Source organism: Brachyhypopomus gauderio, unplaced genomic scaffold, assembly GCF_052324685.1.
Source record: "Brachyhypopomus gauderio isolate BG-103 unplaced genomic scaffold, BGAUD_0.2 sc77, whole genome shotgun sequence".
Lineage (NCBI taxonomy): Eukaryota > Metazoa > Chordata > Actinopteri > Gymnotiformes > Hypopomidae > Brachyhypopomus > Brachyhypopomus gauderio.
The window spans coordinates 268,143-280,902 of NW_027506898.1; the positions used below are offsets into that span (position 1 = coordinate 268,143).

General features: G+C 41.2%; 1 protein-coding gene across 1 annotated transcript in view; it reads right to left on the minus strand.

The window, feature by feature from the left end:
- fhdc1 (FH2 domain containing 1) overlaps positions 1-12,760 on the minus strand; it is a 28,766-nt gene that overhangs the window by 10,762 nt on the left and 5,244 nt on the right. The window contains exons 2-3 of the mRNA XM_076990748.1: positions 3,056-3,953; positions 246-307 (exon numbers count right to left, since the gene is read on the minus strand). Coding sequence (XP_076846863.1) covers positions 246-307; positions 3,056-3,493 — 500 coding nt within the window. The 5' untranslated portion in view covers positions 3,494-3,953. The remainder of the gene's footprint in view (positions 1-245; positions 308-3,055; positions 3,954-12,760) is intronic.

Here is a 12,760-nt window from a genome sequence, read left to right on the forward strand (position 1 = left end):
GACCCACCAGAAAATACATTACATGGCACCTTCTCGTGAACCCAACTGCTCCCAGTCAAAGCTACTGTCCCTTACAAAGTGGCATTGGGTTACACCCACAGCAAACGCATCACATTTCTCCGCAGTGGGGGACTGAAATGCATAAATGCCCCCTCGTTCACTTTCTGACACACACACACACACACACACACACACACACACACACACACACACACACACACACCATTTCAATTTCAGGTGCTTACTTCTTGAACTGTTTGAGGAAAATCCCCACATTCATCCCCCTCTTGGAATCCAAGATGCTGATCTGGAGAAAGAAAATATATGATGAGTGTGGAATACTGTTTTCATGGACAACATAGAATGTTGTATGTGTGTGTGTGTGTGTGTGTGTGTGTGTGTGTGTGTGTGTGTGTGTGTGTGTGTGTGTGTGTGTGTGTGTGTATAGCTTATGTAAAAATATAGATGAAATTATTTATTTTTCTGGCATGTACCTCAGTACTGGGTACATATACAAAGTGATTGGACACACACTATGAACCTCACATTAATAACCAAACACAGGTAATCAATTATTATACGTCACAGATAGGGGGCACTGTCACAGTGTTATCAACGTATGAGCTAGTTCAAACTATGTCTCACTTCCTCCTGAGATAGAAAATAATTAGCACATATGTTGCTGGGGGTTGGCCACACACTCTCGCACCTGAAAGACTCATGTGTGTGTGTGTGTGTGTGTGTGTGTGTGTGATCTGCAGTGTGATGAAACCGTGGTGACGTGTGGAATTACAGGTAAAGAGCACACATCGGCCAAGCCTCCTCAGGTAAACAATCGCGCCCGAGGCTTCGTTACATCCAAGCGGCTATGCACAGTCCCACAGCTAAATAAACATATGGCTGCTATAGCAACCACAGAAAACCATTACAGAAACAGAGCAGGTCGCCTAGACAGCAAAAAAAGCTAGCTAGCTTAGGTTCTGATAAACAATATGTTTTCATATCTGTAATTAATATTTCTGTATATGAATTTTCTAAACAAAAACGTACACATGAAATCCTGGGTTAGTGACATTTAAGTGACATTTTTATTTTTAAATGTGCCAGTCGGTTTATTTCAGTAAACTATGATAATGTTTTATGACTGTGACATTTTATTGCCCAACTCAGAAGAAGACCAGAGAAGAAGAGTAAGAATATTATATTATAGAGAATATTATGGCATATTATGGAATATTGTGAATATTATGGCTGTAAGCACAAGGTATTACTAATGGTTAGATTAGAAAGTAGTATAGGTCCTTATAAAGATGTTACATGGATATAAAAAATAATAATCATTCAAAGAATATTATTACAATAGCATAAAAAAGCACTTTAATGTGCTATAATCAATCTTCTGGTATGTTTAATTAAAAAATGCTGTTGAGAAAACTGCTTGAAATTCATGTTTTATTATGGAATAGAGTATTATGATAACATTTGAAGGGTTTATGTAAGATCATTTAAATGTGAACAGCTGACTAATGTTTTTTTAATCTACCCGCATTACACTTTACACAGTAGGTTTTAAGTGAAACTGTGTCAAATCTAGCTGCTGATTCACAAAGCAAGGATATCAAACTTGGCAGCTGTTATCATAGCTTACGACATGCATTTTAAGGCATGTCATATAAATAGATGCATTTGAATTATTTCAAATTGAATATAGATTTTTTAGATTGGATGTGCAACCTAAATTGGGTTCAGAAAATGGATGAACACACTTATTCAAAAGGTTCATAACACTCTATATGTCCTCTCGCTCAGGGTGCGAATTATACAATGATAATTGGGGGGGTCAAGTTTTTTTCAGGGTGTAAATGAAAACCAGTACAGCGCAAGCGCGTGCTTCAGTAAACTGAAGTCTTACCATCCTTACAGTGTCTTGCTTTCTTACTGTAATGTCTACAGCACGTAAATGATAAATCCATTACATCACCTGACCGATAATGAGTCAGGCAGGCAAACGCGAATGGCTATTAACACGGAATGGTATGATCCACTTTAGGGGTGCTTGAAATCGTATCAGAATATTCTTCCAGCCATAGACACTGCATTTTTTTTGTAGTATTTAACATTATATGTGAGAAGTACATTTAAATGTTTTGACCCCCCCCCCAAATTATTGGTTTTGCCCCTTTAGGGGGGTTGATGCCTTAAACGGGGGGGTCTGACCCCCCCAATCCCCCCCGTAATTCGAACCCTGCTCTCGCTGCACAACAACGGCTGGAAGCACAATCACCACTGCTCCCCAGGGGCAGCATGGGATGTTTACACTTCTAGCTCTTTTATGAAGAGATTGTGGTAGTCTTCCTTTCGTTTCTCAGGGATAGTGAACATACAGTGAGTCTAATGTTTTGTGTAATTCTTGACATACCGCAATCACTTGACACAGACGGAATTACTGTGATAGACTAGAAATAATATCAACACACTGGATTTACATTTGAAGAATGCCACTATCCCTTTGGATTACTGACAAGCTAACAGTGACTGTCAAGATGTTCCTCATATAGGAGCTAACTCTGATAAACTGGGGGTCAGCAGTAGTGAAGACTTCTGGCATTGAAAATGTAAAGAATTTGATAGATAGTGACTGGGTTATTTTAATCACACATCTAACCTGCAGTTTAGTGACAACACTAATACATGTATTGCCATGTAAACAATCCTGTGTATCTAAGCGACAAGTCATATAAAAAAACAGTACTTGAAGTTTGAGTATCACAGTGTGCTATTAAAAACTTATAAAAAATGTCAAACCGAAAACATATAACAAAATCTAACACTCTATGCGACTAAAGATTATTATTTATTTATTAAGTGTAAGGCATGTAATTCAGTAACTACTGATAACTAATGTAAATAATGTTAAAATAATAATGTTAATTATTCAGCAACTACTGACCAGATTCAACAACACATCTTTAAAAAAATAATAATAAAAAAATATAAAATAAATAAATAAAAAGCCCCTTGTGCCTAGGCTTACAGTGACTCCAGCTGAGCTCACCTCATCTTTGCTCTCTTTGAAGGAGCCTTGGGACCTCCTGGCCCTGGAGGGGCCGCCAGCCGTGTGGGCGCGCACCTCCTCCTGCTGGCCAAACAGCTCTTCCACAGTCCTGGCATCGATCTGGTACTGCTGCTGCCGCACGGCCAGGGTCCATATGTTGGGCTTGCCACGCACCTTCTCTTCCGGGATGGGCTTCCAGCAGAAGCTACGCACTCGCCGCTTCCTCCGCGAGGTGTGTAGGAGGCCAGCTTGGACAGGAGGGGGCAGGGGCGGCGGTGGAGGAGGCGGAGGGGCAGCTGGAGGTCTGTGGGTGGGGTCTGGGCTGGGGTCGTGGGCGTGGGCACGATCAGGCTTGGGGGTCGAGGGGTCTGGGAAGGGTGATGAGGCCGCCACCGCACGCTCACTAGCTGGGTCGGCAGCACCCGCCACACTGGCCATAGTGGGCGTCACAGAGGCCACTGAGGGCAATGGAGGTGGAGCAGGTCCTGGACGGCCAGTTTGTGGGCTGGGTTTCAAGCCCCTCTGATTTAACTAAACAAACTAACTGATTGAGGGTAGCATCGTCTTCTACTTATAACGCTTTCAGGGTCCTAAATCATTGCATGATTTTCAATGTCAAGATGTGTCACATTAAATGACCATTTAATCATATATACATTCTCTCTTTAGCCATCATAAGGGCTTTGGGTGCATATATCTGAGAAGACATTATAAATTATCTGAATATATTTACGTGGCCTTTTCCCTATTAACTGACTCAGGAATCAGCCCACAGTATCCCACAACTCCCTCACACTCCAGTCCATCTTTCAGCCTTTCTGCTCCAACTCATAATGTCCTGCTGCTCCTTCCCCAGGTCCTGCCCGCCACGGAGAGGTCAAAGGTCAGCGCCACGGAACTGCAGGAAAAACAAGAGCACACAACGCAAGCGGAATTTATTCCGGGTCATTCATGCAAGGATGAATGGAGCGATCAGAACTAGGGGAGAAAGTAAAGAGAGAAAAGACATCAAAGGGCCATCAGATTTGTGAAGGAGTGAGCAGGCGAGGGAGGAGCCAGCGGTCCAGCGTTCTGAAATGTGTGAAAATGCCACCGCCAGACGAGCTGCATCTCCGCTCATTAGATTTTATGTAACAAGCCCTCTCCCTGTAAACAGTCTTGTGAACGGCGCTATCAGTGGCCAGGATGTGTCAGACATGCGTTTTACCCTCTCTGCTTTTCACCCTGCAATGATTTGTCATCAGAATTTTGGTACATTTGTGACATGAAGTATTGATGAACTTCACCAACAGTTCACACAGGCTTAAAAATATTTAAATATCATTCTATGTAACTAAAATAAAAGGATAACTGTACAAAACTGCATACTTTTGTGATGTAGTGACCATATGGAGTAGGTGAACTGCAGGTAAATCATTAATTTTTATCTTTTCTGTGTGTGTGTGTGTGTGTGTGTGTGTGTGTGTGTGTGTGTGTGTGTGTGTGTGTGTGTGTGTCACTGCATAAAGCAGGTACTTTTTCACAATCCCTGAGACACCCCCCCCCCCCCCCCCCATCAAAACAAATAAAATATGAGCAACATTAAAAGACTGTCAACATTCAACTAAATTTGACATAATTAAAAAGAAAGTGTGGTGAATGCTGCAGCCTTGAAAAAACTACCTGCTTTTCCAAGCTGGCTAAAATTTAAATCTGGGGTTGGACAATCTCGCTGAATTTCGCTAATAGACTCACGCTACAAAATCATCATTAAAATTACAAAATACAAGTCATACATTACAAAACATAAAATATCACAGACAGGTCAAGGAAGCACATCCCTGCATGATGAGCCAACTATGTGTATACACACACACACACACACACACACAGGCACACACACACACATATATATATATATATATATATATATATATATATATATATATATATATATATATATATATATATATATATATATATATATATATATATATATATATATATATATCCTTATCCTACATTAGCATGCCACGTGACTAACATGCTGACATCATCATAGTTGTTTGCGTACAGGATACCATTATAAACATAAGCCCATACTCCTTCTTTGAATATGCAAATAAGTCACATTACACCAACCACAGGCTACATGGAGGTTGCCAGGGTGACATAACACCAACCAATCAGCACCTGCAAATGCAGCTGTTTAGCACTCAGAGTTACACAAATATCCAGCACAAAGACTCCTCTACACATAGACTGAGTAAACAAGGATTATACCATCTATGTGTCAACGGTCAGACCATTTAAAATAAAACATAGTTATATAGATATTAGAAATACTTCAGGTATACATTAATCCAGTTTATAATCTTATTATTGTTTCCATGTTATGACTGCAGAGTCAGTCGGAGCAGCATCTCTATGAGCGACTCTGAGCACTACTGACCATTTGCACTGTGAGGGCACAGCTCACGTGCTCAGCTCCTCTGACGCGGACGTCTTTGTGCGGGTGACAACCAGCAGCCGAAGGCTCCGCTAGCATCAGGTTTCGTCTTTCATAGAACCGCCACAGCTGACACACAGTGCTTGCTGCTGGGAGAGGCTGCCAGTGTTATCAGCCACAGTACATGAAACTCCTGTCCCACCCAAAATGACACAGCACTCACTTGAGTGTAAGTAGTTCTAAAGAATAGGAAACCTCTCGATACTACAGGAAAAAGGAATTAACATTTTCCTCTAGAGGCATACTTGAAATAACGTCTTCAGAGGGAAATATAACGCAATTTACTTTCTTCATATTCGCAGCGTGGTGTGACTGAACCGCATGTGAGAAACAGTGACAACAGACATTTGAGGCATACAGAACCAAGTTCACATATCGCAAAAAAATCATGTTTTCAAGTTACTGCTCCTATTCAATATGGCTAAGATGAAGCTGACTGAGACATGCCAGCTCGCTAGCTTTCATTCAAACAATATGATATGGTTGTATGCAATGTTTTCAGAGTGTAGTGGTGCTTCTTGCATACAGGTCGGTGGAGCCAGTTCAGGACCATTAACTCTGGAAGGCCCTCTCATCTCCCCCTACATTTGATCCTGCTTTTACTTATTAAAGTATCTGAAGTCAGGCAGGGACTCCGGTTCCACACCACACTCACCGAGTTAGCCACATCATGTAGTAATTAATTCATAGGCAGGAGGATGAAGCTTTTGGCATGACTAAAAAACTACCAAAGGGCTGCAGTTCACACACAGTGGACACACACAGTGGACACACACAGTGGACACACACAGTGGACGCACAGTGGACGCACAGTGGACACACAGTGGGTTACTGCTACACTGGATATAATAATAGAATTATAAACTTACAAGTTGGGGGTTCACACACATATTGTAGGCAACATGCTAAGTACTAAATACTAAATTACTAGGTTTATGTTCCAGTGTGGTCATTACTATAATTACTATAATTTAGAAAATTAAGAGCACTGGAAAACTAAAGGGACTAACATATCATTTAGAGATCAGCATAGAGTTCAACCACTACATACACATTTTATATTACTAGAGGGGAGGGGAGGGAAATAGAGGAGAGGAGAAGAGATGAGAGAAGAGGGGAGGGGAGGAGAGAGTTAACAGGCTTAGGCTCTCAACATTGTCTTTGCTGCAATGTCAGACACTCCTTGTAGAAACAGTCCTTACTAAGAAGGTGCCCATCGTTTGTTGCATCTTGAAACAATTTAAATCAAAATACACTTGATACTATAATTATAACATTAAATATAACATTAAAACCACTGAAAACACATTAACCTTCCATTTTAAAGATTATATTATATATCCAGTGTCAGCACGGATATATGTACTTGGCACATTCTTTATCTGGGAGGATCAGACATCTAGCCTGAGGACACCAGACATGTCTGAATGAAGCTGCGTCTGTAGTGCCAGGTAGTAGTGAATCTACTAAAGTCTCAACTGAGGAGTCCATTTTCTGTACAAAGGCCATTGTTACACAGACCGTTAATTTAATGGGCAGATCCCCTCCCTTCTACTCTTTCACACACACAAACTAGTGGGTCATAAGGAATGATCCCTAACTTCCAAATACAAGAGGGGTAGGGGTAGGGCTGGAGTGGGGGGCAGCAAGGGGGTAGGTTATGCAGTACAGTATCAGTGGTTACCCTAAGGGAGAGGGGTGGTGCCAGCCCCATTCAATATGGATTATTCTTTTGCTTTTAGGAGTGGAACTTTGTTTGGTAAGACAATAGGGCAGGGGTGGGGTTGCCTTTCTTTAGAGTGACAAAAAGTTCAAAGTTATTGGAGTCATGTGATCACGTCGAAAAAATCACTTGATGAATAAATCACGTGTCAAATAAATCAACACTGCCTGGTCTGCTGAGTCTCGACATCTGCTGCGACAATCAAATCTTAGGGTCAGAATTAGGTTTAAACATGCAACTATGGATCCGTTCTGTCTTATATCATTGCTTCAGGCTAGAGATGTTTGTGTAATGACGCTGGGGATATTTTCTTGGCTCAATTTGGGTCCCTTATTACCCAACTAAGCATTATTTAAATGCCATAGCCTACCTGAGTATTGTTGCCAACCATGTCCATGCCTTTTTAACCACAGTGGTTCATGTTATAATGGCTACTTCCAGTAGGATAATGTGCCATTCAAACTGGATGTCAGCTGGATTTTTGAATGTAACAATGAGTTCACTATACTCCAATGACCTCCACAATCACCAGTAGATCACCTTTGGGATGTGATGGAACAGGAGATTCTCATCATGGGTGCTGACAAATCTGCAGGTACTACATGATGCTGTCACATTAGTATGGACCAAAGTCTCAAAGGACTGTTTTAAGGCAGGTCTGAAGGCAAAAGGAGGTTGAATATGCTACTAGCCAGGTGTACCTAAAGTGACCAGTGACCAGTGAGAGTATATACACCTGCATAGACTTACAAAACTAATTGGGCAGTAGATAGTCTTTTCACATTTGTGGCCTATAAACTGATCATTCCTCTCTTAAGCCTGTCCCTTGGGGGCTAAGGATCTTTAAAAAAAAAAAATCCATTTCCATTATTTTTTCCATATACTTTTTCTTTTTTTAACTGATCCAGGGCACAAATGTTACATCAGCTCTCCTTTGACTGGAGGCATTTTTGTTTACCTCAATAATTTTTCCCACCTTTTCAAGTTTGGCTTAAAAATAGTCAATCAATCTGCAAACTGGAAGCTGCGATCATTCTGCGAAGTGCTCGGACTCCATGTAAAATAGTTTTACATAAAAAAGGCAGAAGCGTGTTCAGCTCACGTCATACTCTTTCAATACCCGTCAAAGAGACACCACTGCCTCTCAGCTTCTATGGCAACAAAATGCTAGGGACACAATGGGCAGCAATATCTATTATCTATGAATTCTAGACCCTCAGAGATTCAAGCAAACAAGGAATGTCGGACACCTCCTGGCCGCTGATAGCGCCGTTCACAAGGCCGTTTACAGGCTGACATATGGAACAACGGTGTGGTTTTGTTTCCCTTCAGTCGACAATAGCAGTCTCGCTTGTTCGTGAATCCACGCCAAACACATGCTAAAGCTCACACGCGTGTGTAGCTACAGCGCACATGCATTACATTGCTGGCTTTCTTGGGTCAAGACTTGTGCAACCCAATCCGTGATCTTCTAAGCGAGATATCTTCTCCCGCCGGATTTGTTTGCCACCTCTGGCTACCACGCTGCGGACGAAGACTGACATCTAATACGTCTGGCAAAGGAGCCACGCGGCACTAGTCTGACGTGGTGACCATGTAATCCACTCCCTGTCGACACCCGGCACATCTATTGTCGAACAGGGACAAAAACAAAAGAGCTTTATTAACCGGATCCTGTTAGATGTGATGAAACACAAAAAGATTAAGAAATGCTTAAGCAGACTCAAGAATTAACGTCTTAACAATGCGTCCACTTCAAGTACAACAGTGGTGTACTTTGTTGAGTGTGCAGACAAATGGAGTTCTTAGCTAATCTGCTTTTCACCTTAAATAATACACACTGGGGGTTTTAGTTTGTTTTGTAAAAGGTTATGAAATGCAAAAAGCCCTCTAATTTTTTTTTAATCACTATTTGCATACGTGTATATGTGTGTGTGCGTGCTTGTGTGTGTGTGCGTAGGGGGGCAGATGGGCATTGGGAGCTAATTCTGAGGGCCTGTGACTCAGAGGGGCCCTAAATGATTTTAGTGAAAATAGGTTTACTATGCATTTTAGTATATCAATAGGCATCAATTATCCATACGGTCTCCAAATCTACTCTATCCACTGATCTAAGACCAGTTATATTTCTTCCTTAAGCAGAACCTGAAGGACCTTGGGTAAAGAAAACCTGACCCTAGACCTGCAAAATCTCCATAGGGACCCAGCTCATCTTGTGTGTAGTTCAGGAGATATGGCATCAAAGCTGCTGTAACTTTCTTCTGACTCATGCAGTATTCTGATTCAAAGTGCAACCTGTTTAGACTAATGCAAATACATCACCAACACATCCAACCTTGGACAGCTAGTTTAGTCTCTAGCAGCTTAAATAAACATTTTTTCAAAAATAGCATGCCGCTTCAGCAAGGACAAAAATACATGCACAAAGGTAAAATGCTCCATTTAAAGTGAGAGCTGACTGGGTGCAGTTAAATTTGCAATATCTTGCTGAGACTAAAAGTAACAGGGTGCAACACAGTGGACACACAGAGACTGTAACAGCTGGGTCAGGCCTTGAAGACACGTATTCCCATCTCTGAGACTGGCTATATCAGTACACATCAGAAGACGCCATACATCAAATCAAATAAAACAGAGTTCCTTGAAAATGTTACAGGATGGCTACCATGTTGTTGAACAAGCAGTGCCATGTGTCATATTCACCGTCTGTCATGTCTGTCATACAGTAGCGAACCCCCCTTCCCCCCTCCCCCGAAAAAAAATAGTTTCCTCTCCTAATTAACTGCAATAAATAAAAATAAAAAACTGAGACAACAGTACAGCTTTAGAAACGCAATAAACAATAATATCTGTACTAGATAACTTCTTAAGCAAAATAAGGTTCCAACAAAATAAGGTTCACAGCTCCGTGTTCCTCGGAAGCGGAATATGTAAACAACGCGCACGAGGGCATCAAAGGAACGAATCGAAACTAGCTAGCGGTGGTACGCTAATGCCAGCTAGCGTCACCACAGCGGGCGGAAATTATCATACAGTTAAGCCCGCCCACTAAGAGGGAAGATATGATTGGTCAATTTTACTGTCATTTGAAACTGGTATTGCGATGAATTATAACTGCCAGGCCCTCTGTAAACAAACAGCGGGCCCACCAATCACCAACATTCTGCGGAGGCATCACAGTGCTGAGACACAGGCTCACAGGCTTCCACTTAACCCCTCACATTCCAACACAGATTGAATAGACAAGGGTGAATAATTTATTTGCTTATATTTTTGTAATTGTTTGGATGTCGATTTTCAAACTGTAAGTAGATTCAAGGCCCTCTCAGAGGGCGTAGAGGGCCCTGACGGTTCCCCACTGCTGTCATATTGAGGGAATATAGTCTCCTTCCTCTTCTCTTTATTGAATTTGGTCACATGTTTTCAAGTGTCCTCCGTACTTCCTCTGGAATCTATACAACATGGCAAATCAGTTTCTAAAAAAGAGGAATCAAAGGCCCACACTAGACTTGCTGTCCCACTCGCTTATTATAACGTTTCATGAGCTTAATCTAAATGTTTATATTCCTACATGTACTTCAGCAATCACATATATATATAAAATTTTTGTTTTCTTTCCTATAAAAAACATTTTGATATCAGATTTCAGTGGCCGAACAGCACAATATAGCTCTTTTTCAGTCAGCTTTTGAGAGTTAACTTCCCCTCTCCTTAAGTAGCATTGGATCTGATCTCCTGCCACTATTAAATCTGCTAACATCCTACAAGATCTTCCCAACGGGAACTACAGATGTGGTAGTTGTGCCCAGTATAACCTTCCAGCTAAGTGTTCTATGTTTTCAGTTTTCCTGCCATTTTAAAGGAAAGGAAATTCAAATCCAAGAGGTCATCACTTGTGTCACAAGAAATCTAAAGTTGTTTGATTAAATATGAATGCGGGTAAACATAGCCACGTTTACATAGTCATGAGTGTCTTTATTATTATTATTATTATTATTATTATTATTATTATTATTAATAATAATAATTTAAGCAGACCAACCATGTACCTATCAAAATGTTGTGCAAGTGACACTATTCTTTGATACACCAGTTTCTGAACACATAACAATGTAACAATTACATGTCAACATCTGTGTGTGTGTGTGTGCGTGCGTGTATGTGTGTGTGCATGCGTGCATGTATCAAAAGGGATAGCATTATACGGCTACTTTACAAAGCAGCTGAAGAACAGCAGCTCAACCAGGTGCTAATGACATGCTGGGTTTTTTTTTTTTTTGGGCTAATGGGAGTCGGCCAAAACTGCACAAGCCAGTTTGACCACATCAAAGAGAGCAGAGCAAACAAAACATATGGAGATGTGTCCAACTGGCAACAGGAAGGTGAGCACCCCCCCCCCCCCCCCCCCCACCCCCCCCCACGCTCGACCGTGACTGGACGACTGGAAACGTCTCAATCGTTCAACCATGCCTGTACTTCCTAAGGACTGCAGTTGGTTCCTGTATGCCACTGTGTGCCAAGCGCCTCAGGAAAATGGGTTTTCTCAAGGGAAAGGAGTCCCAATTAAACAGTATTTATCTTCAGATCTGAATGATTTTGCTTTTGTTAGCAAAACACAGTTTTTAGAGGCAGGGTTATTTTACTCTATTTTATTCTGGTGTGAACGTATCATGGTTTTTTCATGAAGAGTTATAATAAATCTAATTTAGACTCAGCTGTGGACAGAGTTGTATTTGACCCAAATACAGCTATCTTTCAATGAGAAAGGCAGGGAAGCGAGAGAGAGAGAGAGAGAGAGAGAGAGAGAGAGAGAGAGAGAGAAAGTGTTTTTTTTTTATTACCATAATCAACTATAATCAAAGACAATAAAGTTGTGCCATGGCAATCTCAGGACTGCATCACATCCGCTACACACTATGACTACATCCCTGCAAGTAAGAGAAAAGCATTTCAGCTAATTCAGTGAATTCATGCTCCTTGATAGTGGATGGATAGCAACACAACATCTCCAGCTCACCATAGGCTGGTGTTTCATATCTATCCTTCCTTGTCATTAGAGTCAACAAATCTAATGGCAAAAAAGCTAAACGCTAAGCAACAGGAATGTGTTACTGTGCCATAGATTAGTATTTGAGTGGTTTTACGATAGGAAGGTTTAAGGATAAGTATGATTCTGGAAACTCCCAAGATGAGAATTTAGGATAGCTAGAACTCTTAAAGCAGGATGTACTGCAAAACCAAAGAGCTTTCGAAACCAGGAGGGATGAGAACAGACTTTTCAACCAGTTGTTATACTTCATAAGATCCATGACATAAGAACAGCAAAAGAGATCATGGCAAAAACAAAAGACAAACCCACACCACGCCAACTACAAACTGTATCATACTAATCACATACTGCATCACACTAACCACATACTGTGCCACACTAACCACATTCTGTACCATACTAACCACATACTACACACTACACTTACACTTACACTTACAGCTC